We start from the raw sequence: 25,877 nt of genomic DNA on the forward strand, positions 1-25,877 counted from the left end.
TTGTTTATAATTAAAGTCAAAATGAGGGTGAAAAAATTGGATATTAACTTAATAACATCAATTTAAACACCAGTGGCCTAGCGCAAAAAGACTGAGATTCAGTAAATATCATTAATGCACAAATAAGAGAGAGAATCCACTATGTGGACGCTCTTACGCTAGAGATAGATCCGCAAAGGGACTCAACAACTAAGAATTGTTCTCAAGAAAAAATTTGGCACACTAAGAATGTAAGCGGGCAGGACATGTATCTATCTATCTATCTATCTATCTATCTATCTATCTATCTATCAATCTATCTCTCTATCTACCTACCTACCTACCTATCTATCTATCTATCTATCTATCTATCTATCTATCTATCTATCTATCTATCTATCAATCTATCTATCTACCTACCTACCTACCTACCTACCTACCTACCTATCTATCAATCTATCTATCTACCTACCTACCTACCTACTTATCTATCTATCTATCTATCACAATGGACGGACGCTAGTCATATCGGCTCCAAGTAAGTTGGCCACTTTTACATGTTTAAAACTCCTTGTTGTCAAATATTTTGTTTTAATCGTTGTGCAAATTCATTCACTAAAAAACCTGAGAATTATTCACGTAGAATTCCGCCCCTGTATGGGCGAAATTACAAAAAAACTTTCAAAACTTTCGTGGGTTTTTTTAGCCATTTTTCATTTTGAAAATGGCAACTAGAAACCACGTGGCTAGCCCGCCAGTCATGCAGAACGGTAGCAAAACACTATTGCTACCACTAGCTGCTAAACATCGCAGCGTGAACACCGCTGTCACCACCATCACCACCACCAACAACAACAACAACAAATCTAACGTCGCATTCACCATCGCCGCGACCAAAGACATTAACTTAGATTTCCCCTCACTCCCCACACCACTTGTTGATGATAAAGGGACAGAGAAAGGGATTTCAAAAATGAATACAAACGAAAACATGAATGCCAGCACCACCACCATCACCACCAACAACAACAACAACGAAATTGGCACAAAGCCGCCTACCAAAGACAACACCGCCAACACCAACACCACTACTACGACGTCAAATGCTACATCCAAGCCTTCTGCTGCTAATACCGCCAACACCAACACCACTACCATGACTTCAATTAACACTGCCACAATTAACACTTCTACTGCCAAATTCAAAACGAATTTTGCGGACGTAACAAAACAAAAAAGAACAATTGTAACATTCACCACACAAGAGATAAACCGCACAAAGGCACTCTTCTCCAAAGAAGGAGACAAATTGCACCTTCATATTCCACAACACATCGTGGAAAACACGCAAAAAAAAACAAGAAGAACAGAAAATGCACCGCAGGAAAAAATCGATAAATGCCTTCGTCCTGTATGGGACTCCAAGGAATATATCAGTTGGGGAAACAAATTTGGTACAGTCCAAGTACGTTTCCTCAACGAAAGTTTAGCAAAACGTTTTTCCACATTGGAGCTACATTCGGACGACTTGGTAATGATACCAGTCTATTTAAACAAAAGGGTCACGAAAGTCCAAATAAAAAACATACCATTTGATGTCGAAACACAATGGGTGGTCTCTGCCATCTGCTTTGAAATGTCAGAGACAATGTCAGAGACAAACATCCTGGAAATCGCGGTTCTAGGAGAGAAAGACTATGTGGGCAAATCAATCGAATTCCTGCTTCAATTGGATGAAGCAGCAAGAGAGAAGATACCCACCGCTATAGAACTGCCAGGAGGCTACAAACTCTATATAGTGGTAGAGGGCAGGCGACCACGCTGCTATTTGTGTGGAAGCGAAACACACTTGAAAAAGACGTGCCCAACCACTGCACACCAAGAGCAACAACAACAACCACTACCACAACCAAAGCACTCCGGAAAAAAAGCTCTACTACCCACACCACCATCAACACAGAAGACGACAAGAGAAGCACACCAAGCTAATCCGTCATCAACCAAAAACCACTCGACACCTGGAAAAATACCAACACTACCATCAACAGCAAAACCCAAAGGAACAGAAAAACAAAGAAAACACACACAAACTGATCCCCCATCCCTTATACCGCACTCAACACACACAAACACTCAACAGCCAACAACAACGAAAACAACAACACAACCACTTACACAGACATACATAGAAGCCCACAACATACCCCTACCCCCTTCTGATTCCTCAGAAATTTCGTCGGAAGACGAAACCAGTGAGGAATGGCAAATAGCTACAAAAAGAAGGAAAATAAAGAGCAGAAACACAACCAAACCAAATGCAAACACGAACAAAGCAGGGGGAAATACATCTCCCGAAGACATTTCAAAACCCAACGCAAACAACAGCCACACCAACACCACAAAAACATATACAGCAAACATGCTCACAGCCATAGACACCAAAAACACAAATTTGATGGAATACATCCAATCAAAAACAAACATAACAGAAGATGACATAAAAACAAACAACCACCCATACACAACACCACCAGACCACATCAAAATAATACACATCTCCAAAAGTCTGCACCACACACTCAAAGGCATTTTCCCCAGTGCGGTTGGTAAATGCCAAAAATATCTCACAAAGAAACTGTACTGGGATCTTCTCGAGGACAAACCAACGGAGGAGAAAGCAAAAACTTTCGAGCAGTAAGTAACCCTCTGTATTCTAATTCATTAGAACTATGATCAAGATTGGTTGTGTAAATGCGCGTGGCTTGGGGTCCCCTTGGAAACAAGGGTACCTCTTAAATGACATAAAGTCACATAAGTTAGAAATCATAGCCATAAGCGAGACCAAACTCCACAATCCGCGGGCCCTAAAGACCATGTTTGGCGGACAGTTCAACATTTATTTTTCCCCCTGTCTGCCGAGAATGGGCGGTAGTGGCACCGCGGTACATTTTCACAAGAGTCTGGATCTCAATGTAAGGACAATATTCGTAGACCCGGAGGGTAGACTGGTCATCCTGGATGTCGACGGCAGCAATGGGTGCGCTTTTCGGCTCGTATCAGTTTACGCACCGCCCTTAACAGGTCGGGCGGATTTCTTTCAACGTCTAGAAGTTTTCTTGGGAACGTCTCGTCCTTTACTCTTAGTGGGGGATTGGAATGCTACCTTGGACACGCATGTAGACTACGTGGGTAGAGATAGGAATAGACGGGGATGCAAATGCCTCAGAGACCTGCTCAGACGCTTTCAACTGTCTGACAGGTTTCGACTAGACCACCCGAATGCGCCAACGTGGACATGGAGCAACCGCATCGGGTCGTCGAGATCGTATCTAGATAGGATACTGTGTAGGACAGTAGATAGAGATAGCATAGGATGTCCACAATTCCACATAGTCAGCTACACGGATCACAAACTTGTGACATGTACGCTAGACTTAGGTAAGACACTTAGGCAGGGTCCCGGATACTGGAAACTAAACGCGTCTTTCCCATCGAGACAAGTTTTCAGAGACCGGATTAGCACACTAGTAAAGAGGGCTTTGACGGGAGCCATCATCAACAACAAATGGTGGTTTGCCCTCAAGAGAGCAGTAAAAGCAGAAGCGATTAGGTACAGCAAAGCACTAGCCATAGATAGAAATAGAGTAGAGGGTGAGCTAGTTAAGAAGCTAGAAGAGGCAATTAGAAGCGGCATCGCATCCGACGTTTTGGCGGCGAGGTTGGCCCTCGACCAACACTTCAACGCCAAACACGAAGGATGTGCTGTCAGAGCTAGGATGCGTGCTCTAAGGAACGAAGGTGTTGGAGCCGCGAGAGAGGCCCGGGTGGCAGAGGCGCAACAGGGCAACAAAGCCACCATTCGGTCACTGGTAGATGAACAGGGGCGCGAATTGCTCGAGCCAAGTAAAATGTGTGAGGCCTTTCAGCAGCATTTTGCCCGACTGTTCGGAACGAGTGGAGGGCAAGAACGTAGGGTGGACTTCAGTGCCTACCTACATAGCCTACCACGACTCTCGACAAGAAAGGCAGGGTGCTGCGAAGGTGCCATCACGGCGGCGGAAGTGCGGGAAGCGATGGCAGAATGCTCGAGGGACAAATCACCGGGTTTGGATGGTCTACCCTACGAGCTTTACAATTGTATGCCAGACTTGTTTGGAGATCTCTTGGCGGCGGTGTACTGCAACTGGCAGCAAAACGGGAGCATTCCTGGTTTTGTGAGCCGAGGAGCCGTAACACTGCTGAAGAAAGATCTAAACAAGGGAAATGTAATAGATAACTTTAGGCCCATCACTCTGCTTAATGCAGACTTGAAAATTTTGGCCAAGGTGCTAGCCAAGAGGTTGGCGCTTGTCATCGAGAAACTGGTCGACAAGGCGCAAACATGCGCCGTGCCAGGCCGGACCATCCATGACAACCTCCATCTGATGCGCTACATCATAGACAGGGTAGTTAACGAACCTGGCATGGGTGGGGCCCTGATCAACTTGGATCAATCAAAAGCCTTTGATAGGGTAGACCATCGATACTTGGAGGCAGTCCTGAGAGCGGCTGGTTTCGGTCCCGTCTTCCGCGGCTGGATAGCTGCCTTGTACAGAGGCATCCGTTCGGTAATTCGCGTAAATGGACATCTATCGAGACCTTTCGACATTGCACGTTCGGTCCGTCAGGGATGCCCCCTCTCGGCGCTTCTATACGTATTGACTCTTGAGCCACTACTGCGGAAGCTGGCGACTCTAAGGGGCATCCCGCGAGAATTGGGATGCGGGACGAGCGTGTCTGCATACGCGGACGACGTCACCGTCATAGTGTCTAGCCACGAGCACATCGAACTGGTCGGCGAGACACTGAAAAACTACGAAGCGGTGACAGGAGCGAAAATCAACCGGGAAAAGTCAGTGGGCTTGCGACTAGGCACCTGGAGAAGCAAGCCCATGCCGTCCACCAGCGCCTCCGTCGTGGGACGCTGGACCGACGGCCCGGTTGAGTTGCTCGGGGTCTGGTTTGGTCCGGACCTCCAAGTGGAGAAGAACTGGAACGAGATAACGAGTAGGGTGGTCACTCTCGCCCGGCAATGGGCCGAGAGGAAACTGTCCCTAAAAGGTCGAGCGGAGGTGGCGAACACGTACATCGCGTCCGTCATCTACTACCGCCTGACCGTCGTACCTTGTCCCGACCCTACCATCACCAAACTACAACGCATCCTCTTTCGCTTCTTGTGGAAAGGATGCGTCCCGATGGTCAGGCGATCCATTTGCTGTCAACACCCGTTAAAAGGAGGGCTGGGCATGCCGTGGTTGATGATGCGCAGACATGCGCTGAGACTGCGACATCTCAGGCTCTTCGTAGACGACGGTGAACAGGTGTGGTCACCGTTTGTGAGGCACGCGTTCCCGCAGCTCGTCTCCTTGACCGAAATGCAATTGTAGATCAAAAAGAGGCCGAGGAAGGGCGAATGGCATCGCGAGTGTCGCGTTGCTCTCAAGCAACTCTGCCGTCCTGGGTCGACCTTAAGTGACTTCAACACAACCAAAGCATTCTATAGGGGTTTAGTGGAGGGGAGGTACGACGACGAGCTCGGGGCGAACCTGGACGTCGACGAGGAGTACCTGACCCGCCTGTTCGGGACGACTTTCGGGCCAGGGCCCATGGACAACTTCCAGAGATCCCTGGCCTGGCAGTGCTACCGAGAAGCGCTACCCGTTCGGGATAAGCTCTACAGACACGGCTCGAGAAACACGGGGCCGACCTGCCCGAGATGCGGTCAGAGCGACGAAACCGTTCTGCACGCACTCGTTCAGTGTCCAACAATTTCCGACCTGTGGGCTTATGTCGAACAACTGCTGTCACGTGTGGGACGAGTCGGTTTATCAGCTGAGTCTATCGTCAATATTGTCACGCCTCCTTCCTTCAAACGGGAAGGAAGAGCTATTTTCATCATCCTTGTGGCTATGGCGAAAGAATGTATCTGGTGGACGCGTCTGAAAGGATTGGAGACAAACACTTTCCTCTCTGGTCAATCTCTCATCAACTTCTTCAAGTACCACTTGAAAAGGAAAGTGAGAGTAGAGAGGCAAGTTTTGTCTAGCGAATGTTTTAAAAAAAGATGGGTGAATGTAGCAAGAATGGCACGTATGAATGACGAAGCCACCTTGAGCATAGTCCTATGAACCCAGAAATCGAAAACAGAGAGTTGCTTATTTGCAAAAAAAAAAAAAAAAAAAAAAGAAATATAAAATGTGACTTCATTGACCGAGGTTACCGTGGTCTTTTCCGCAGGCTTTTCTTTCCACGGGTAAACCTCACCTGTCCTCCCCTTTACACTTCATATTGACATTTCTGTGATAACGATCCCTATTGATCATTTTTTTTTCCTCTCCCCCCCCCCTTTTTTTTTTTTTTTTTAACCCCCCTTATTTTTGTCCTCTTTCTCTCCTTTTACGATCCCTTTTGATCGAACCTCCCCTTCCTTTTTTTTTTTTTTTTTTTTAATACCTTCAAAAGAAAAGCTCTACCTTGTAATTTGTTCTATCTGTGTGCAGCCCTGTGTGGCTAATAAAGAAACATATCTATCTATCTATCTATCTATCCATCTATCTATCTATCTATCTATCTATCTATCTATCTATCTATCTATCTATCTGTCTATCAATCTATCTACCTATCTACATACCTACCTACCTACCTATCTATCTATCTATCTATCTATCTATCTATCTATCTATCTATCTATCTATCTATCTATCCATCTATCTATCTATCTATCTATCAATCTATCTACCTATCTACATACCTACCTACCTATCTATCTATCTATCTATCTATCTATCTATCTATCTATCTATCTATCTATCTATCTATCTATCTACCTACCTACCTACCTACCTACCTACCTACCTATCTATCAATCTATCTATCTACCTACCTACCTACCTACCTATCTATCTATCTATCTATCTATCTATCTATCTATCTATCCATCTATCTATCTATCTATCTATCTATCTATCTGTCTATCAATCTATCTACCTATCTACATACCTACCTACCTACCTATCTATCTATCTATCTATCTATCTATCTATCTATCTATCTATCTATCTATCTATCTATCTATCTATCCATCTATCTATCTATCTATCTATCTATCTATAGCTATTTTCATCATCCTTGTGGCTATGGCGAAAGAATGTATCTGGTGGACGCGTCTGAAAGGATTGGAGACAAACACTTTCCTCTCTGGTCAATCTCTCATCAACTTCTTCAAGTACCACTTGAAAAGGAAAGTGAGAGTAGAGAGGCAAGTTTTGTCTAGCGAATGTTTTAAAAAAAGATGGGTGAATGTAGCAAGAATGGCACGTATGAATGACGAAGCCACCTTGAGCATAGTCCTATGAACCCAGAAATCGAAAACAGAGAGTTGCTTATTTGCAAAAAAAAAAAAAAAAAAAAAGAAATATAAAATGTGACTTCATTGACCGAGGTTACCGTGGTCTTTTCCGTAGGCTTTTCTTTCCACGGGTAAACCTCACCTGTCCTCCCCTTTACACTTCATATTGACATTTCTGTGATAACGATCCCTATTGATCAATTTTTTTTCCTCTCCCCCTTTTTTTTTTTTTTTTTAACCCCCCCTTTTTTTGTCCTCTTTCTCTCCTTTTACGATCCCTTTTGATCGAAACTCCCCCTTCCCTTTTTTTTTTTTTTTAAACCTTCAAAAGAAAAGCTCTACCTTGTAATTTGTTCTATCTGTGTGCAGCCCTGTGTGGCTAATAAAGAAACATATCTATCAATCTATCTACCTATCTACATACCTACCTACCTATCTATCTATCTATCTATCTATCTATCTATCTATCTATCTATCTATCTATCTATCTATCTATCTATCTATCCATCTATCAGATCATCCCATAAGTTCTGTCTGATTTTACCTTTTTTAAAATTGAATGAAATTTAATAGTATTTTAGAAAGTCTAATGGAATTAAAAATTATTTTTATGCATTTGTGTACATTTAAACTAATTAAATATTATTTTACTGAATAATAGAATTAAAATTTCTTATTTCTTTACTGCCCACAAGGGGCTACACACAGGGGGGACAAACAAGGACTGACAAACAAATTAAGTCGATTATATCGACCCCAGTGCATAAGTGGTACTTATTTCATCGACCCTAGTAAGTTGATTAAATTAAAATTAAAATTTCTTTGATTAAAACCCTTTCTAACATGAAAGTATCCAAAGAGCATTTAAGGCACATAATGCTTTATGAGTACAAAAAAGGAAACTCTGCAGCCGAAGCGACTTGAAACATACACTAAGTTTATGGTAAAGAATGCTTGAATGAAAGAACTTGCAGAAGATGGTTTGCAAAATCCAGAAGTGGAGATTTCAGCATTGAAGATGAAGATCAAACAGGACATCCAGTTGAGTTTGATGATAATCTCCTTGAGGCCATTACTTGAAGAAAATCCTGCATTATCAGTTGAAGAATTGGCAATAAAGCTTAGTTCAAACCATACAACTGTTCATTGTCATCTTCAACAACTTGGAAAGGTTCCTAAACTTGGAAAATGGGTGCCTCATGAATTGTCCGAAAGCAACCGCAAATCCCGAGTTGACAGCTACACTTCTCTCCATTCTCATGAACTCATTTCACCCTTTTTGGATAGACTTGTGACTGGTGATGAAAAATGGATCTTCTATCAAAATGTTAAACGTCGTAAACAGTGGCTTGGTAAAAGGGAAAAAGCTCAACCACAATCAAGAAGGGAACTTCATGGGAAAAAGGTTCTTCTCTCTATCTGGTGGGATTGCAAATTCACTCTGAATTGTTACCACCTAATGTAACAATCAATGCTCAAGTTTACTGTCAACAATTAGAGCATTTGAACCAAGCTTTGAAGAAAAGAAACCCGCTTTAGTGAATCAAAAAGGAGTGATGTTTCATTAGATAATGTGTAACCCCACACTGCAAACATCACATCACAGAAGATCGAAGAGCTTGGTTGGGAAAAAATTCCTCATTCACCTTATTCTCCCAACCTTGCTCCTTCAGGCTACCATTTGTTTTGAAGTTTACAGAATCATTTGGGGGACATAACTTTCGCAGGCCAGAAGGAGGTTGAAACTGACATTTCAGAGTTCTTCGCTTTGAAACCAAAAGAGTTTTAACATTGATGGGATTAAAAAGCTTGTAAATAGATGGAAGGAAGTCATAGATAATCAGGGAAGGTACATTGATGATTAAATTTCAATTAAATATAACATTTGATCACTTGTTTTCTTTATTCAAAATTCAGACAGAACTTATGGGATGACCTGCTACATCCATCCATCAATCTGTCTGCCCGTCTGCTCGTCCACCCGTCTGCCTGTTGGCCTGTCTGCCTGTCCGTCCATTTACCTGTCTGTCTGTCCGTCCGTTTGTCTGCCTGCCTGTCCATCTATCCACCCATCCGTCCACCTGCCTGTCCGTCTGTATGTATGTATAATAATAATAATAATAATGAAATTATTGTATACAATGCTCAGGTGCACCACAACTTGTCAGAAAGTGTGTATAAAGCATATGTATTAATGTACAAATGTCTGGAAAGCGAACAGTGTATGAGTGTGTATGCTTGTGTGTGTATGGAGGGGAGAAAATCAGGTGTAGTGTTGGCGAAAGGAAGCATGGAAGTTTTGAAGGATGCAGTGCTCTGACAACTAACAACTGATGCCGGCAGTTTGTTCCATGCTTCAGCAACTCTTAGCGTGAAAAAATGTTTCCGAAAGTCATGGGAGCTGTGCTGTTTTCTGACTTTGTAAACATGTCCACAGGTGTTAGACAGGTGGATTTCGAAAAGGTGCTCAGAGTTATTGTTTGTGTGATGGTTGATAATTTTATGGGTGTTTGCTAAGTCAGCTGCCAGACGTCGGAGTTTCAGTGTGTTCATGCCCAGGGAAGTAAGGCGTTCATAATATGGCAAATGCCTGATGGAGGGTATTCTCTTGGTTGTCAGATACATGGTTGTGTGTGTATGGAAGGGAGAAAATCAGGTGTAGTGTTGGCGAATCTCAGGAAGCATGGAAGTTTTGAAGGATGCAGTGCTCCAACAACTAACAACTGATGCCGGCAGTTTGTTCCATGCTTCAGCAACTCTCAGTGTGAAAAAATGTTTCCTGAAGTCATGGAAGGAGCTGTGCTGTTTTCTGACTTTGTAAATATGTCCACGGGTGTTAGATGGGTGGAGTTTAAAAAGGTGCTCAGAGTTATTGTTGGTACGATGGTTGATAATTTTATGGGTGTCTGCCAAGTCAGCTGCCAGATGTTGGAGTTTCAATGTGTCCATGCCCAGGGAAGTAAGGCGTTCAGGATATGGCAAATGCCTGATGGAGGGTATTCTTTTGGTTGCACGTCGCTGAACGGCTTCCAGACAATTGATATCCTGGGCAAGATAGGGGTTCCAGACCGGTGATGCAAATTCCAGGTGAGGTCTTACCATAGCTACATAAAGCCGCAGATAGATAGCCGGAGAGTGGCTCACAAAGGACTTGGTGAGTGATGCCAAGACACCCTCAGCTTTCTTGACAATTTTAGCGATGTGTTTTGTCCAACGCAAATCACTGTCGACAATAACACCCAGGCCACGTTCACATGAAGACTTTTTGAGACTAGTGTTGTGGAGGGAGTAGGTGGACGCTGGGTTTCTCCTCCCAAAATGCATGGTGGTACATTTGTCCACAGCCAGCTTGAGTTGCCAGTCCATGATCCACTGCTGCATTGTGTCCAGGTCTGCTTGCAATGGAGATCTATAGTGTACAGGATTTGACCTCTTTATTTCGAGGTACAGCTTGATGTCATCTGCATATTTCAGCACTGTGGCATTCTTTAAGTTGGCATCTATGTCATTAACATATGCAACAAATAAAAGGGGGCCACCAGATGTCATCTCATAGGGCGAAGAGTGCTGTCCTAGAACTGTGACAATCTCTTTTCGGCCGAAAATAAAGGACTTCAACCAGTTATAGAGTTCATCTCTATATGTATGTATGTATATATGTATGTGTAAAGTTTATAACTATAGTGGAAATAGCTTTTAACATTGAAATACTCAAGTTACTAGAGTGTTCAATGTTAAAAACCGATACTCTAACGTCTAGTATATCTGTTCACGAGGGCAATGGTGACAGTACACACTTTTCTAAATGTGTGTGTGTGTGTGTGTGTGTGTGTGTGTATGCCATATATGTATGTTATCTTTATGATCATCATTATTAATATTTTCATCAATTAAATGCCTTTCTTCCAACCAGGCATTGGTTGTATCTTTTGAAAGGTTTTGTTGAGTCAGATAATGGTGCCATTCTCCTATCTATGAAAGCATTGTATATACATACATATACATATCTATGTGCATGTGTGTGTGTGAGTGTGTGTATATGTATATACACATGCACACATTTACATAATTGTATAGCGTTGTATTGTATTTTGAAGAAAACGTGTAGAATCTTGTATAAATATTTAAGGTTAATTTTGGAAGTTCCCACAGACATTGCTGATCTTCAATAGAAAATAAAACCATTCACACAATGCGATAATGACTACTTAAAAAAATGTAGTAGTAGAGGTGGCGGCAGCAGTGGTGGTGGTGGTGGTGGTGGTATTAACCGTTATTTTTTTTCTATTGTTGTGGGGTGGTGTGTTATTTATAACTTATTACTATTGTCAATATCGTTATTATTATTATAAAAATCACGTGTTTGACCGGGCTGGCTGATGGCCAAGTCCAACGTGAAGATCACTCCACTGTATCGCTTTAGCAAGGAAGAGCAGGCACATTTTTCTTTGTTTTGTTGCTATGGTAAAAGAAGAAGTGTGGCGGTGATTGCTGACGAGGCTTTCCCCCACTCTCTGGCTCTCAGTCACATTGGGAGGCACCCCTGTTGAGAGAAAGGTGTAACCGGAGAGAGAATTGCTACCTTACTCTTTTACTCTTTTACTTGTCTCAGTCATTTGACTGCAGCCATGCTGGAGCACCGCTTTTAGTCATGGAAATCGACCCCGGGACTTATTCTTTTGTAAGCCTAGTACTTATTCTATCGGTCTCTTTTGCCGAACCACTAAGTGACGGGGACGTAAAAACACCAGCATCGGTTGTCAAGCGATGCTAGGGGGACAACACAAACACACAAACATACACACGCACATACACATACATATATATACATATATACGACGGGCTTCTTTCAGTTTCCGTCTACCAAATCCACTCACAAAGCTTTGGTCGGCCCGAGGCTATAGTAGAAGACACTTGCCCAAGGTGCCACGCAGTGGGACTGAACCCGGAACCATGTGGTTGGTAAGCAAGCTACTTACCACACAACCACTCCTGTTAAAAAGTTGGGTAAATATGGTGAGTATGGCCTAGGTTGACTGGTCCTGTTCTGAATCTGGGATTGTAGGGACAGAGATAAGAGCAAGGAGAGGGACCCTGGCCATTGATAGTCTGGGTTATCTGGAATATCTGTAGGGGTCCAATTTTGGTCCATGGTTGAGGCCCTCTTTATTGTGACTATACATTTTCTTTTTTTTTTCTTTTTTTTTAGCCATTTTACTGGTTTCATTCATACTCTGGCCATACAGGGGCAGCCTCTTCAAAAGTTTTTCATTGATCATATCAAGTCCAGCACTTTTTTTCATTCAGGTGAAGTTGGGTCTGCTCTGAGTATGGGATTATAGGACAGAGATCACATCTAGGAGAAGGGTTATTCCCTTATGTGGCCAGGCAACATGCTGGAAAAAGCAGCAAAATAGCTCTTAAATTAAATACTCCTACCATCTTGAACACAGGGTACAGTGGTCAAAAATAGTGGAGAGTTAATTTTGGATCACCTTTTATCAAAAAAATCTGCTTTATTATGTCTGATCTGATGTTGGAAAACAACAAATACATACATATATATGCATGAGTGGCTGTGTGGTAAGTAGCTTGCTAATGAACCACATGGTTCCGGGTTCAGTCCCATTGCATGGCACCTTGGGCAAGTGTCTTCTACTATAGCCTCGGGCCGACCAAAGCATTGTGAGTAGATTTGGTAGACGGAAACTGAAAGAAGCCCATCGTATAATATATACATATATATATATATATATATATATATATATATATATATATATATATATATATATATATATATATATATATGTATGTGTGTGTGTATATGTTTGTGTGTCTGTGTTTGTCCCCCTAGCATTGCTTGACAACCAATGCTGGTATGTTTACGTCCCTGTAACTTGCAGTTCGGCAAAAGAGACCGATAGAATAAGTACTAGGCTTACAAAGAATAAGTCCAGGGGTTGATTTGGTCGACTAAAAGCGGTGCTCCAGTATGGCCACAGTCAAATGACTGAAACAAGTAAAAGAGTAAAAGAGTATGTATAAATATATATGGCTGTGTGGTAAGTAGCTTGCTAACCAGCCACATGGTTCCGGGTTCAGTCCCACTGCGTGGCACCTTGGGTAAGTGTCTTCTGCTATAGCCCCGGGCCGACCAATGCCTTGTGAGTGGATTTGGTAGATGGAAACTGAAAGAAGCCTGTCGTATATATGTATATATATATATGTATATATATGTATGTGTGTGTATGTGTTTGTGTGTCTGTGTTTGTCCCCCTAGCATTGCTTGACAACCGATGCTGGTGTGTTTATGTCCCCGTCACTTAGCGGTTCGGCAAAAAGAGACCAATAGAATAAGTACTGGGCTTACAAAGAATAAGTCCCGGGGTCGATTTGCTCGAGTAAAGGCGGTGCTCCAGCATGGCCGCAGTCAAATGCTGGAGCACCGCCTTTAGTCGAGCAAATCGACCCCCGGGACTTATTCTTTTGTAAGCCCAATACTTATTCTATCGGTCTCTTTTGCCGAACCGCTAAGTTACAGGGACATAAACACACCAGCATCGGTTGTCAAGCAATGCTAGGGGGACAAACACAGATACACAAACATATACAAACATACATATATATATATATATATACATATATACGACAGGCTTCTTTCAGTTTCCGTCTCCCAAATCCACTCACAAGGCATTGGTCGGCCCGAGGCTATAGCAGAAGACACTTGCCCAAGGTGCCACACAGTGGGACTGAACCTGGAACCATGTGGTTGGTTAGCAAGGTACTTACCACACAGCCGCCACACATATAAAATATATCTTGTGTACAGTTAGATGTATGATTACTACTGTATAGCAAAGACACATGTCTCAGTAGCTAGTGAGTTGGACTCACAATCATGAGGTTGTGAGTTCAATTCCTAGACCGGGCTGTATGTGGTATTCTTGAGCAAGACACTTTATTTCATGTTGCTCCAGTTCACTCAGCTGTAGAAAGGAGTTGTGACATCACTGGTGCCAAGCTGTGTCGGCCCCTTTGCCTTTCCCTAGGATAACATCGGTGGCATGGAGAGGGGAGGTTGGTATGCCCAGGCAACTGATGGTCTTCCATAAACAACCCTGTCCAGACTTGTGCCTCAGAGGGGAACTTTCTAGGTGCAATCCCATGGTCATTCATGACCAAAGGGGATCTTTACCCTTTACTCTTTTCCCATTTTTACCTTACTACTATATGAGTTAGAGCTTCATCTAGACCAGTGGTTTTCAACCAGGGTTCCGCCAGTACAGTCCAGGGGTTCCACAAGAAGTTACAAAACTGCTAAAATCGGCAGTAATTTTTAATTCTCCTGTGCAGATATGTGTGCATAAGACTATTAAATTATTGCACAGGGGTTCCTCGAGCAAGTGGAATGTTTGCTTGGGGTTCTGCTCCAGCAAAAAAGTTGAAAAGCACTGATCTAGACTATCATTATCCAGTCCCCTTGTTAGAATAGGGGTTAGTCTACAACTGTACTTATTAGTGTTACTAGTTAAGATATACAGAGCATATGTAGGGGAAAATTAAGATTAACACCAGTATAAATATTTAGTTCCTACATACATTTCAGTGGAGGCACATGGCCTAGTGTTTAGAGCAGCAAACTGGCAGTCGAGGGATTGCAGGTTCGAATCTCAGACCGGGTAATGTGTGTATTTATGAGTGAAACACCTAAGCTCCACATGGCTCTGGCCCCTTTGAATTACAGGTACTATTCAATTTTTGAGAGCTGAGTGGACTGGAGCAATGTGAAATAAAGCATCTTGCTCGAAGACATGGGTCCCAGGTGATCTGATCAATGGAATAGCCTGCTCATGAAATTAATGGGCAAGTGGCTGAGCACTCCACAGACACATATCCCCTTAAAGTAGTTCTCAGGGAGATTCAGTGTTAAACAGAATATGACAGGGCTGGCCCTTTCAAATACAGGTACTACACATTTTTGCCAGCCAAGTGGACTGGAGCAACATGAAAAAAGAGGATTATTGTTTAAGGACAAAATCACTGCTGGGAATTGAACTTGTGATCTTACAATCATTGTCCAAATACTTGAACCCCTAAGCCATGTGCCTACACAATAGTCACACACATATACACATTGTAAGATGATGGAAAGCCTATCTGATTGTCTTTGATTATTTTGAAAATTATCTAATGCATCAAACACATTACTGATTGTGTCGAAATAGCTACTAAGGTACTGTATTAGTCCAATATTACTGAAAAATGTTATCAGCATTGAATATTTGCAGCACAGTAGCAAAGTGGTAAAGGCAAAAACTTGTATGTATGTATAGATATGTATTAAGTTGGCAACTAAGTTCCTGCCATTTTTTAAAATTTAAAATTTTTAAAAGGTTTAATAAAAAATAACAACTAATTGGGAAAGACCCAAGAGATTAAGACTCTATTCCTTAGAGCGTAGGCGAGAAAGATATGCCATAATATACATCTGGAAGATCCTAGAAGGACTTGTCCCAAACTTTGGCATTGAGAGTTACACAAATACTAGAACTGGGCACCACTGCATAGTGCCAAGGACTCCAAATTTGCCATCAAGATGTAGGACAAGATATTGTGATAGCCTGGGCTTCAGAGGCCCACAGCTCTTCAATATCCTCCCGAAGAACCTGAGAGACCTGCATGGGGTGGATGCAGATGTCTTTAAAATAAGACTGGATCTCTTCCTGTCAAGTGTCCCAGATGAACCAACTTCACGGCAGGAGGTGCAGATGAGGGCAGCTGCATCGAACTCTCTCATGCACCAAATGGCAATTGCTAAAAAGCATTCATGAAGTAAAATCATGTAGCAACACCAAATGGCGGTGCCCCAGCATGGCCACAGCTCGTGAGCTGAAACTAGATAAAATAAAATAAAATAAAATAAATAATTAATCGATAATAGGAGTGGCTGTGTGGTAAATAGCTTGTTTACAAACCACATGGTTCCAGTTTCAGTCCCACTGCATGGCACCTTGGGCATGTGTCTTGTACTATAGCCTCGGGCCGATCAAAGCCTTGTGAGTGGATTTGGTAGACAAAAACTGAAAGAAGCCTATCGTATATATGTATATATGTATATATATATATATATATATATATATATATATATATATATATATATATATATGTATGTGTTTGTGTGTCTGTGTTTGTCCCCCTAGCATTGCTTGACAACCGATGCTGGTGTGTTTATGTCCTCATTACATAGCGGTTCGGCAAAAGAGACCGATAGAATAAGTACTGGGCTTACAAAGAATAAGTCCCGGAGTCGATTTGCTCGACTAAAGGCGGTGCTCCAGCATGGCCGCAGTCAAATGACTGAAACAAGTAAAAGAGTAAAAGAGTAAATTAATCAATATTGTATTCACCCTTGTTGTTTACAACTTCTTCTCAACGTTAAACAAGATTTTCAACACCTCGTTGGTAGAAATCACCTGATTATGTCTCGAAAAATTGATCCAACCAAGCTCTAAATTCTGCATTAGTATTGAACGAAACTCTGTGCATAGCATTTGAAAGAGATCGAAAGAGGTGGAAATCCATTGGTGCCAAATCAGGAGAGTACAGCAGGTGTGGCATCACTTCCCAGCCATGCGTTTGAATGGCTTCCTTGGTCATATTGGCGTTATTAAGATGGCAAGCTGGCAACAGCCATTAACATACCAAACAAAATTCTTACTGGCCTTTTATCTTTCTTTAACATTCTGAGTTCAAATGTCGTCAAGGTTGACTGTACATTTCATCCTTTCAGGGTTAATGAAATAAATATCATTTGCATATTGGGATCGATAGAAATCGACTTACACTCCCTCTTCCATAATTGCTGGCCTTGTGCTAAAATTTGAAACCATTATTATTATTATTATTACTATTTTATGTTTGACTTTTGCTTCACATTTGTACAAGTTGGCTCCAAGTCTCACCCAGAGACCTCAAGAGACAACCGGTTGGAAGTTCATGTTGTTGTTATGCCTAGGGTGTCATATTTTGGGTTTTGTGCATAGTGTTGTTCTAGAGAATGTTTAAGAAACCATAAGAAAATTATGTTTGTTTTAAAATTTGAGATTACATAGACAGTATTTTACGTTGGATATGGGCAGTTCCCATGAGCACTATCTTTTGAATTTCTGCCATTTTGGAGTTTCCTGGTATCTGAGCTAGGTAGCAATCAGCCCCTTTTGCTATCATTCCCAGGGCACATATGACAACAGGTATTGTTTTAGTCTTCAGCTTCCACATTTTGCTGATTTCTATTTCAAGATCTTTATATTTGCTCAGTTTTGGTAGGTCTTGACAGATACGTTTATATCGATTGGGACAGTCATATCAATGAGGAGGCATGTTCTTTGTCTGAAGTCTTTCAATATGATGTCTGGCCTATTCACATCTATCTTTCTGTCAGTTTGAATTGTGAAGTTCCAGAGGAGTGAGATGTGGTCATTTTCAAGCACTGGAGGTGGTTTATGTTCCCACCAGTTTGATCATGGGGCAAATCCAGGTTTTGCAAATTACCCAGTGAATATATAGTGCAACTCTATAATGCCTGTTGAGATACTCTGTAGGCCAGTGGTTTTCAACCAGGGTTCCGCCAGTCCAGTCCAGGGGTTCCGCAAGAAGTTAGAAAACTGTTAATATCGGCAGTAATTTTTATGTCTCCAGTGTAGATATGTGTGCATAAGACTATTAAATTATTGCACAGGGGTTCCCCGAACCAGTGGAATGTTTCCTTGGGGTTCCGCTCCAGCAAAAAGTTTGAAAAGCACTGCTGTAGGCGCTAGAAGACTGCACTTGGAGACAACATGATGAATGGTTTCATTTTATTATTATTATTATTATTATTATTATTATTATTATTATTATTATTATTATTATATAAGGTGGCGAGCTGGCAAAATCATTTACACATAGAGTGTAATGCTTAACGGCATTTTGCCCATCACTATGTTCTGAGTTCAAATTCTACTGAGGTCAGCTTAGCCTTTCATCCTTTCAGGGTTGATAAATTAAGTACCACTGAAGCACCAGGGTCGATATAATTGACTGTCACACACCCATAAAATTTCAGGCCTTGCGCTTACAAAAAGAAGGGATTCTTCTTTTTCTTCTTCTTCTTCTTCTTCTTCTTCTTCTTATTATTATTATTATTATTATTATTATTATTATTATTATTATTATTATTATTATTATTCTTCTTCTTCTTCTTCTTCTTCTTCTTCTTCTTCTTCTTCTTCTTCTTCTTCTTCTTATTCTTATTATTATTATTATTATTAATATTATTATAATCATTATTATTATTATTATCATTATTATTATTATTATTATTAACACTATAATATAGAACAAAAATGCCTTACCCGAGAATCTGTTTCCTAACATAGCAATAAAGCAATTCCCATGCCCCTTCCTCAAAATAGACTTCATGGGAACTTTTCAGAAACGTGCACAAAATGAACTGGTGTTTGTTTTCGTTTTTTTCCTATTTTTAAATCACGTGTAACAGTAAGCGGATGTTGGTTGGTTTGTTGGTTGGCTCATTAATTCATTTGTTAATCACGTTGGTCAGAGAAGCTATATAAAGGAAGAAAACGCTTTCATTGTACTACAGTTTGTTTGTGAACTTCACCAGCAGACATAACTCGCAAGATGCCGGAATACCGTCCTCTAGCTGTTGAGCGGCAAGTTTTCTTGATTGGAATATGGCGATCTGTTACTCTAAACGATATTTTCCTGAAAGAGATTCAAATAGAAGAGGAAAAAATTACAGATAAAATCTGTCAACTGCAGTTGTCTCCTTCCGGATTGTTTTTGTTTGCAAAAACAGGAAACTACAACACAGGGCTGGAGAATGGAGTTCTGCTGCATAAGATTTACTCAATCGCATCAAAAAAGTCAAAACCAGAGCATCTGTTGTGCATCATTGATGAAGATGAAGAGGATAAATTTGCTGTCATTTTGCTCCGTTGTAACACTTTGAAAGACAGCTTCCTCATACAGAACACCATGAAAGAACTGTGGGATGTTTGTTTCATGTCAGAGAAACAGTTTTATATCAAGCGTGAGCCTTGTGGGAGAGTGAAAAGTATGCTGAGAGGATCGTATGGGTCAGATGAAAGTTGGCAGAAAAGCAACAGTGAAAAATCCGATGAAATATATAATTCTGGGTCTTTGATAACGATCGATGATTTCAATAAATATCAGCACGCCACAGAGTCAAACATGACAACCATAAGAGAACAGCTTGATATGATTTTTTCAGAAATCAACAATGTTAAAGTCTACCTAACGAACACCGACATAACGAATGAAGATAACCTCGAAGACCTCAACAACATGAAAGGCATGAAGTATTTGAGAGCGATCGCACATAACAAAGACGGAGATTCAAACAATGAAATCCGAAGTTTGGAAGACTATTTTGATGTAGATGTATTGAAAGCCAGCAAATTGTCTGACACTGAAAATGAAGAATATATTTTATTACGAAACAACCTCTTAAAAAAATCTCATGACGGCTATTTTCAAGAGAAGCCCATCCGTTTTAAGCCTGATTATTTACACAGTGACCCACTGTTTGGTAAAACGCGTAAAGGCCATAGTCTGGAGGACTGTCTCAACACGAAGGAAAGCAACATGGTGAATAGCCAAATGGAGATAATGGAATCAACCTCGAAAGCTAATTCCGTGGCAAAGGGCCGCAAACCAGGCAACTGGGGATTTTTACAAGAACTTTTTGATTTGGAATCAAACAGCAAAGAGTCCATAACAAAAAAGAACAGTGATAGGACTTTCACACCTTGTCATGCAAAACCCCTTGATATGGCTTACATGCGCACAGGAGTACGAAAACCCATTGAAGAGGTCTACCGAAAGAAAGACAGCCAAGTATTTACCTGGGACGCTGTATACAAACCAAACCACAGTTAAGACAGGTAATTCTGTCGGTTTTTTTACCTCACACTACCTGAAGCCACCTTAATGGACTTCAAAGCTACAACTTGTTAAATGGACAAAAAACAAAAAAAAAACAAAAAAAAAATTCAAAACAAAAGTAATATTTCAAACAACTTTTTAAATATATTTATTGAACAATATTTGATTGAACTACCTTGTCATATATATACACACACACACCAAAGACAAATTGTGAGGACAGGTATATATATATATATAATCACATTATATCATATTAAATTATATTATTTATATTATATGTGTGTATGTATGTGTGTATATATATATATATATATATATGTATATACACACACAAGTACATACACATACATACACATAGAAATATATATATATGTATACATAGACTCCTACACATATCAGCTGTAATTCAAAAACAGATGTGCATTAATGCTGTCCAGCTGTCCGAATATCTCTCTAACTTATACTTTGGCCAATGTTGTGACCATATATCTATCTGTGTGTATCTGTGTTTGTAGAGCAGCCTTGATCTTCAACTATTTAAGAGAATCATTAACTATTGTGTTGCTCTCTGTAGGATTTGCGATGGGTAAAATGTACCTCAGTTTTTCGCAGTCCAAACCATGAAAGAAGGAGAACTTCAGATCATATAATACCAATGGCTGCCTCCTCCTCCTCTTGTATGAGTCAAGGGATTCTCTAAGTGGACTCTTGCTTCTGTTAAAAATACCAGCTGAGCTTTTTGTGAAATCTCATGAAACCTTAAAAAATGACAACAAAAAAAAAAAAAACAGAACAATGGATAATGCAATCCAAGGTATACTCAGACAAGAAATTAAGACAGAGTGGTCGTGATTTGTTCAATCAGACCTCATCTGAGACTAAGAGTCAATAAGAACTATAACAACGAGAAGAACAACAAAAAAGAAATTATGACAACAACAACGACAAGAGTTACAACAACCACAAGAATATCAAGAAGGAAAATAACAACAACAACAAAGAATTCCTTTGCCCAGAAATCTACCAAGACTTCAGTCTGTGTCCTGATTGTTCTGTGACTGTAAGAACTGGTTTTCTCTAAAGCAACCCAGATTCGACTGTAAATCTATGATTTCACATTTTGGTAAAACAATTTCTTTGCAATTTTTACCTTATTTTTGTTTCTTTCATTTTTTATTATTTTTTTTTTTTAAATTTCTTTAGTTTTTTTTTCCCATCCGTTTTTAATTATTGGTTAACCGAGATGCGTGACGTCTCTCCCTTGGGACATATATTTTCATTCCCCCGCCCCACCTCATATCCCAGCTAAAAAAAAAAAAAAATTGAATGTCTAAACAATTTTTGTATTTTAATCTGTGTGGTCCTGAACTGATCTGAATCTTAATCCCAATTATATTCCTGGTATGTTTCAATTGACATTCTACCCCATCACACACACAAACCCTTATGCAACTTATATTATCAGAGACACCTAGCTAAATACCCACGGGCTGAATAATAATAATAATAATAATAATGACGATGTTGATTTCTTTTACTTATGATAAAAAAATTTATAGTAATGACAGCAATCATAGTAATTATAATAATGACTTATTTAATTAAAATTGTTTCTTATAATAATATTAATAATGACGATGATTTACTTTTAATTAAGAAATTTTTAATAATAATGATCAAATTCAACTTTGATTAAAAGATTTTTTTCACAATAATAGTGATAATAATGAAAATTATGTTTTTTACTTTTAATTAAAAAATTTTTTAATAATAATAATAATAATAGTAATAATAATAATAATTGTGATGATGATGATAATAATAGCAATAATAACAATATATGGGTTTTGAACTTAATTACAAGAGCAGAGATTAATTTGTTGGGTTGTATGTGTAGCAGATTTAATTAATCTATCTTTGTTTCTATGTCTGTCTGTGTGTCTGTACCTATTATTTATTTATTTATTAATTTATTCATTCATGTCTGTTAGTATGTAAGTTTGTATGTTAAATTGACTAGAAAAGGCTGTGTGATATAAAGTTAAGAATTGTTCAAAGCTGGCTTTTAAACAAATTTAACATCACACACACGCACATGTATGTATATATATATATACACACATATACATATATAGGATGCCATGATAGATCGTTTTCTTCTCTCCTTGTTTCTTTTCTGTGTATCTTTCTGTCGAAGAGCGTACGCTCGAAACGTAAAAGACTTTTTCTATTCCTGAGCACTATACTAATACATTTGTTTGTTTGTACTCCACCTGCCTTCGTCTTTTGTTGATTTACGTAAACTTTCCCTTTATATAAACATATATATATATATATATACGCATACACACACATACATGTGTGTGTGTGTATTTAATTCTACCTTCAATCTCTGCGTCATTTATTTAAGAATTATCATACTCTGTGTGTCTTTGTCCATTATTCTCTGTTTAACTGTTTCTGTTGTCCTGTGATCTCATCAGCCAATCGGTTTCTTTTGCCCTGTTTTCTCTCTCGTTTCCATTATTGAGCTACACTGCTGTGCAGTGGTCACTCTGGCGCACTCCAAAATTTGCTCAAAGATATTCCTGCAGGCAGGAACCCGAGCTACTTTCTAACAAGGGCAGTAACTCAAAGCAAGACACGTTTGCCCTTTTTACTTGCTTCAGTCATTTTGACTGAGCCATGCTGGGGCAACACCTTGATAGTTTTCCTTCAAACAAATCAGCACCATTCTTCTTTTCAAGCCTGGTACTTATTATTGTACTGTTCTCTTTTTGCCCAACTGCTAAGTTACAGGAATGTAAGCAAACCAACACCAGCTGTCTAGTTGTGGTAGAGGAAAAACACAAACACATAGATATATACATACATATATACATGCATATATATTCTACTACTGTTTCTGCTAACCCACACCTTTCCTCCATCTATACAATAGCAATAATAATAATAATGATAATAATAATAATAATATGATAATGATGAAAATGATGATGATAATGATAGTAGCAAACATTTAGACTAACAGAAATACTTTATAGATATTCCTTCTTTAAAGGTGTCTTAAAGTTTGCATAAATTAATCGTTTCTTACTATTATTTATTTATTCATTTTTTTCGGAAGATGCATTTGCAAGAGAAGGAATTAGAATTTTCTAGTTTTTCTGAAAAATAAATACACACATACATACATATGGCGGGCTTCATTCAGTTTCTGTCTACCAAATCCACTCACAAGGCTTTGGTTGGCCTAAGGCTATAGTAGAAGAGACTTGCCCAAGGTACCACACAGTGGGACTGAACCCGGAACCATGTTGTTGGTAAGCAAGCTACTTACCACACAGCCACTCCTGAACCAAAACCCTGAACTGATAGAATAAGAGAAAGAGGGAAGGGCTGGACCCTTAAAGGAAATGAAAAACCCTCGTTATTATTTTTCAGTGCAGAAAAACAGCAGGGCTTGATTAAACGAATTGCGTGTATTTATTATTTTGAAATTATTTCTTATTCATTAGACTAAGAAGGGGAAGTAACCATGCCTTTGCCGGTTACATTCTCACAATGTCAAGATTGATGTAAATGATATCCACCCTGAACATTTGCTGGTCAATGTCAGGATGCTTTGACATGAGTAGAGAGAAAAGAGGGCAAGATTCTGCTCTGAATGTCAGCAATAGAAGGAACTTTAGTAAAGAATAACAAAAGACCAAGTGCTGATAGTAAAGCTCAATGCGGTGTTGTGGTAGCTGCCAGTATTTTACTGCCATATATTCCATTTATATCTAATCGTTTTAATAGCATCTATAAAGTCACATCTAGTAAACTAGAATGAAAGCACAGCGTCCCTCAACAGACTGACTTCTAACTTCTGTAATATATCATCAGCAACAACAAAACATGTTCTACATATTACAACAAATGCTTTTATAAATCCTGATAATGTCATCATAACATATGAAGCTGTCTTGTTATTATGCTTAATCTAGCATTTCCATTCGATTCACTTTTCATTTACAGATTAATGGGAGACACAAAATATAACATGAAGTAGATGTGTATTGCAATGTATTGAACAAATATTTTAAGAATGGGTACCATGTGAAGTAATGGTCCTATAATGTTCCTTAAATGCATAGCTGTAGAGAGGTACCATGTGGAGGTACAGTCCTATGATATACCTTAAATGCATAGCTGTAAAGAGGTACCATGTGGAGGTACAGTCCTATGATATACCTTGATTGCATAGCTATAAGTAGGTACCATGTGGAGGTACAGTCCTATGATATACCTAGAAGCATAGCTGTAAAGAGGTACCATGTGGAGGTACAGTCCTATGATATACCTTTAATGCATAGCTGTAAAGAGGTACCATTTGGAGGTACAGTCCTATGATATACCTTGAATGCATAGCTGTAAAGAGGTAACATGTGGAGGTACAGTCCTATGATATACCTTGATTGCATAGCTGTAAAGAGGTACCATGTGGAGGTACAGTCCTATGATACACCTAAAATGCATAGCTGTAAAGAGGTACCATGTGGAGGTACAGTCCTATGATATACCTTGATTACATAGCTATAAGTAGGTACTTTGTGGAGGTACAGTCCTATGATATACCTAGAAAGCATAGCTGTAAAGAGGTACCATGTGGAGGTACAGTCCTATGATATACCTTAAATGTACAGCTGTAAAGATGTACCATGTGGAGGTACAGTCCTATGATATACCTAGAAAGCATAGCTGTAAAGAGGTACCATGTGGAGGTACAGTCCTATGATATACCTTTAATGCATAGCTGTAAAGAGGTACCATTTGGAGGTACAGTCCTATGATATACCTTAAATGCATAGCTGTAAAGAGGTACCATGTGGAGGTACAGTCCTATGATGTACACAGAACACTTTGCTGTAAAAGGTACCATGTGGAGGTACAGTCCTATGATATACCTTGATTGCATAGCTGTAAAGAGGTACCATGTGGAGGTACAGTCCTATGATATACCTTAAATGCATAGCTGTAAAGATGTACCATGTGGAGGTACAGTCCTATGATATACCTAGAAGCATAGCTGTAAAGAGGTACCATGTGGAGGTACAGTCCTATGATGTACACAGAACACTTTGCTGTAAAAGGTACCATGTGGAGGTACAGTCCTATGATATACTTTGATTGCATAGCTGTAAGTAGGTACCATGTGGAGGTACAGTCCTATGATACACCTTAAATGCATAGCTGTAAAGAGGTACCATGTGGAGGTACAGTCCTATGATATACCTTGAATACATAGCTCTAAAGAGGTACCATGTGGAGGTACAGTCCTATGATATACCTTGAATACATAGCTGTAAAGAGGTACCATGTGGAGATACAGTCCTATGATATACCTTGAATGCATAGCTGTAAAGAGGTACCATGTGGAGGTACAGTCCTATGATATACCTTGAATGCATAGCTGTAAAGAGGTACCATGTGGAGGTACAGTCCTATGATATACCTTGAAACCATAGCTGTAAAGAGGTACCATGTGGTGGTACAG

General features: G+C 39.9%; 1 protein-coding gene across 1 annotated transcript in view; it reads left to right on the forward strand.

Moving 5' to 3' along the window:
• Nucleotides 1-19,021: 19,021 nt before the first annotated feature.
• LOC118762023 overlaps nucleotides 19,022-25,877 on the forward strand; it is a 28,886-nt gene continuing 22,030 nt past the window's right edge. Inside the window, exon 1 of the mRNA XM_036500272.1 lies at nucleotides 19,022-20,354. Within this exon, the coding sequence (XP_036356165.1) occupies nucleotides 19,049-20,329 (1,281 nt within the window). The 5' untranslated portion in view covers nucleotides 19,022-19,048 and the 3' untranslated portion in view covers nucleotides 20,330-20,354. The remainder of the gene's footprint in view (nucleotides 20,355-25,877) is intronic.

The sequence above is a fragment of the Octopus sinensis genome, unplaced genomic scaffold, assembly GCF_006345805.1.
Source record: "Octopus sinensis unplaced genomic scaffold, ASM634580v1 Contig19446_ERROPOS152761+, whole genome shotgun sequence".
In the NCBI taxonomy this organism is placed as follows: domain Eukaryota; kingdom Metazoa; phylum Mollusca; class Cephalopoda; order Octopoda; family Octopodidae; genus Octopus; species Octopus sinensis.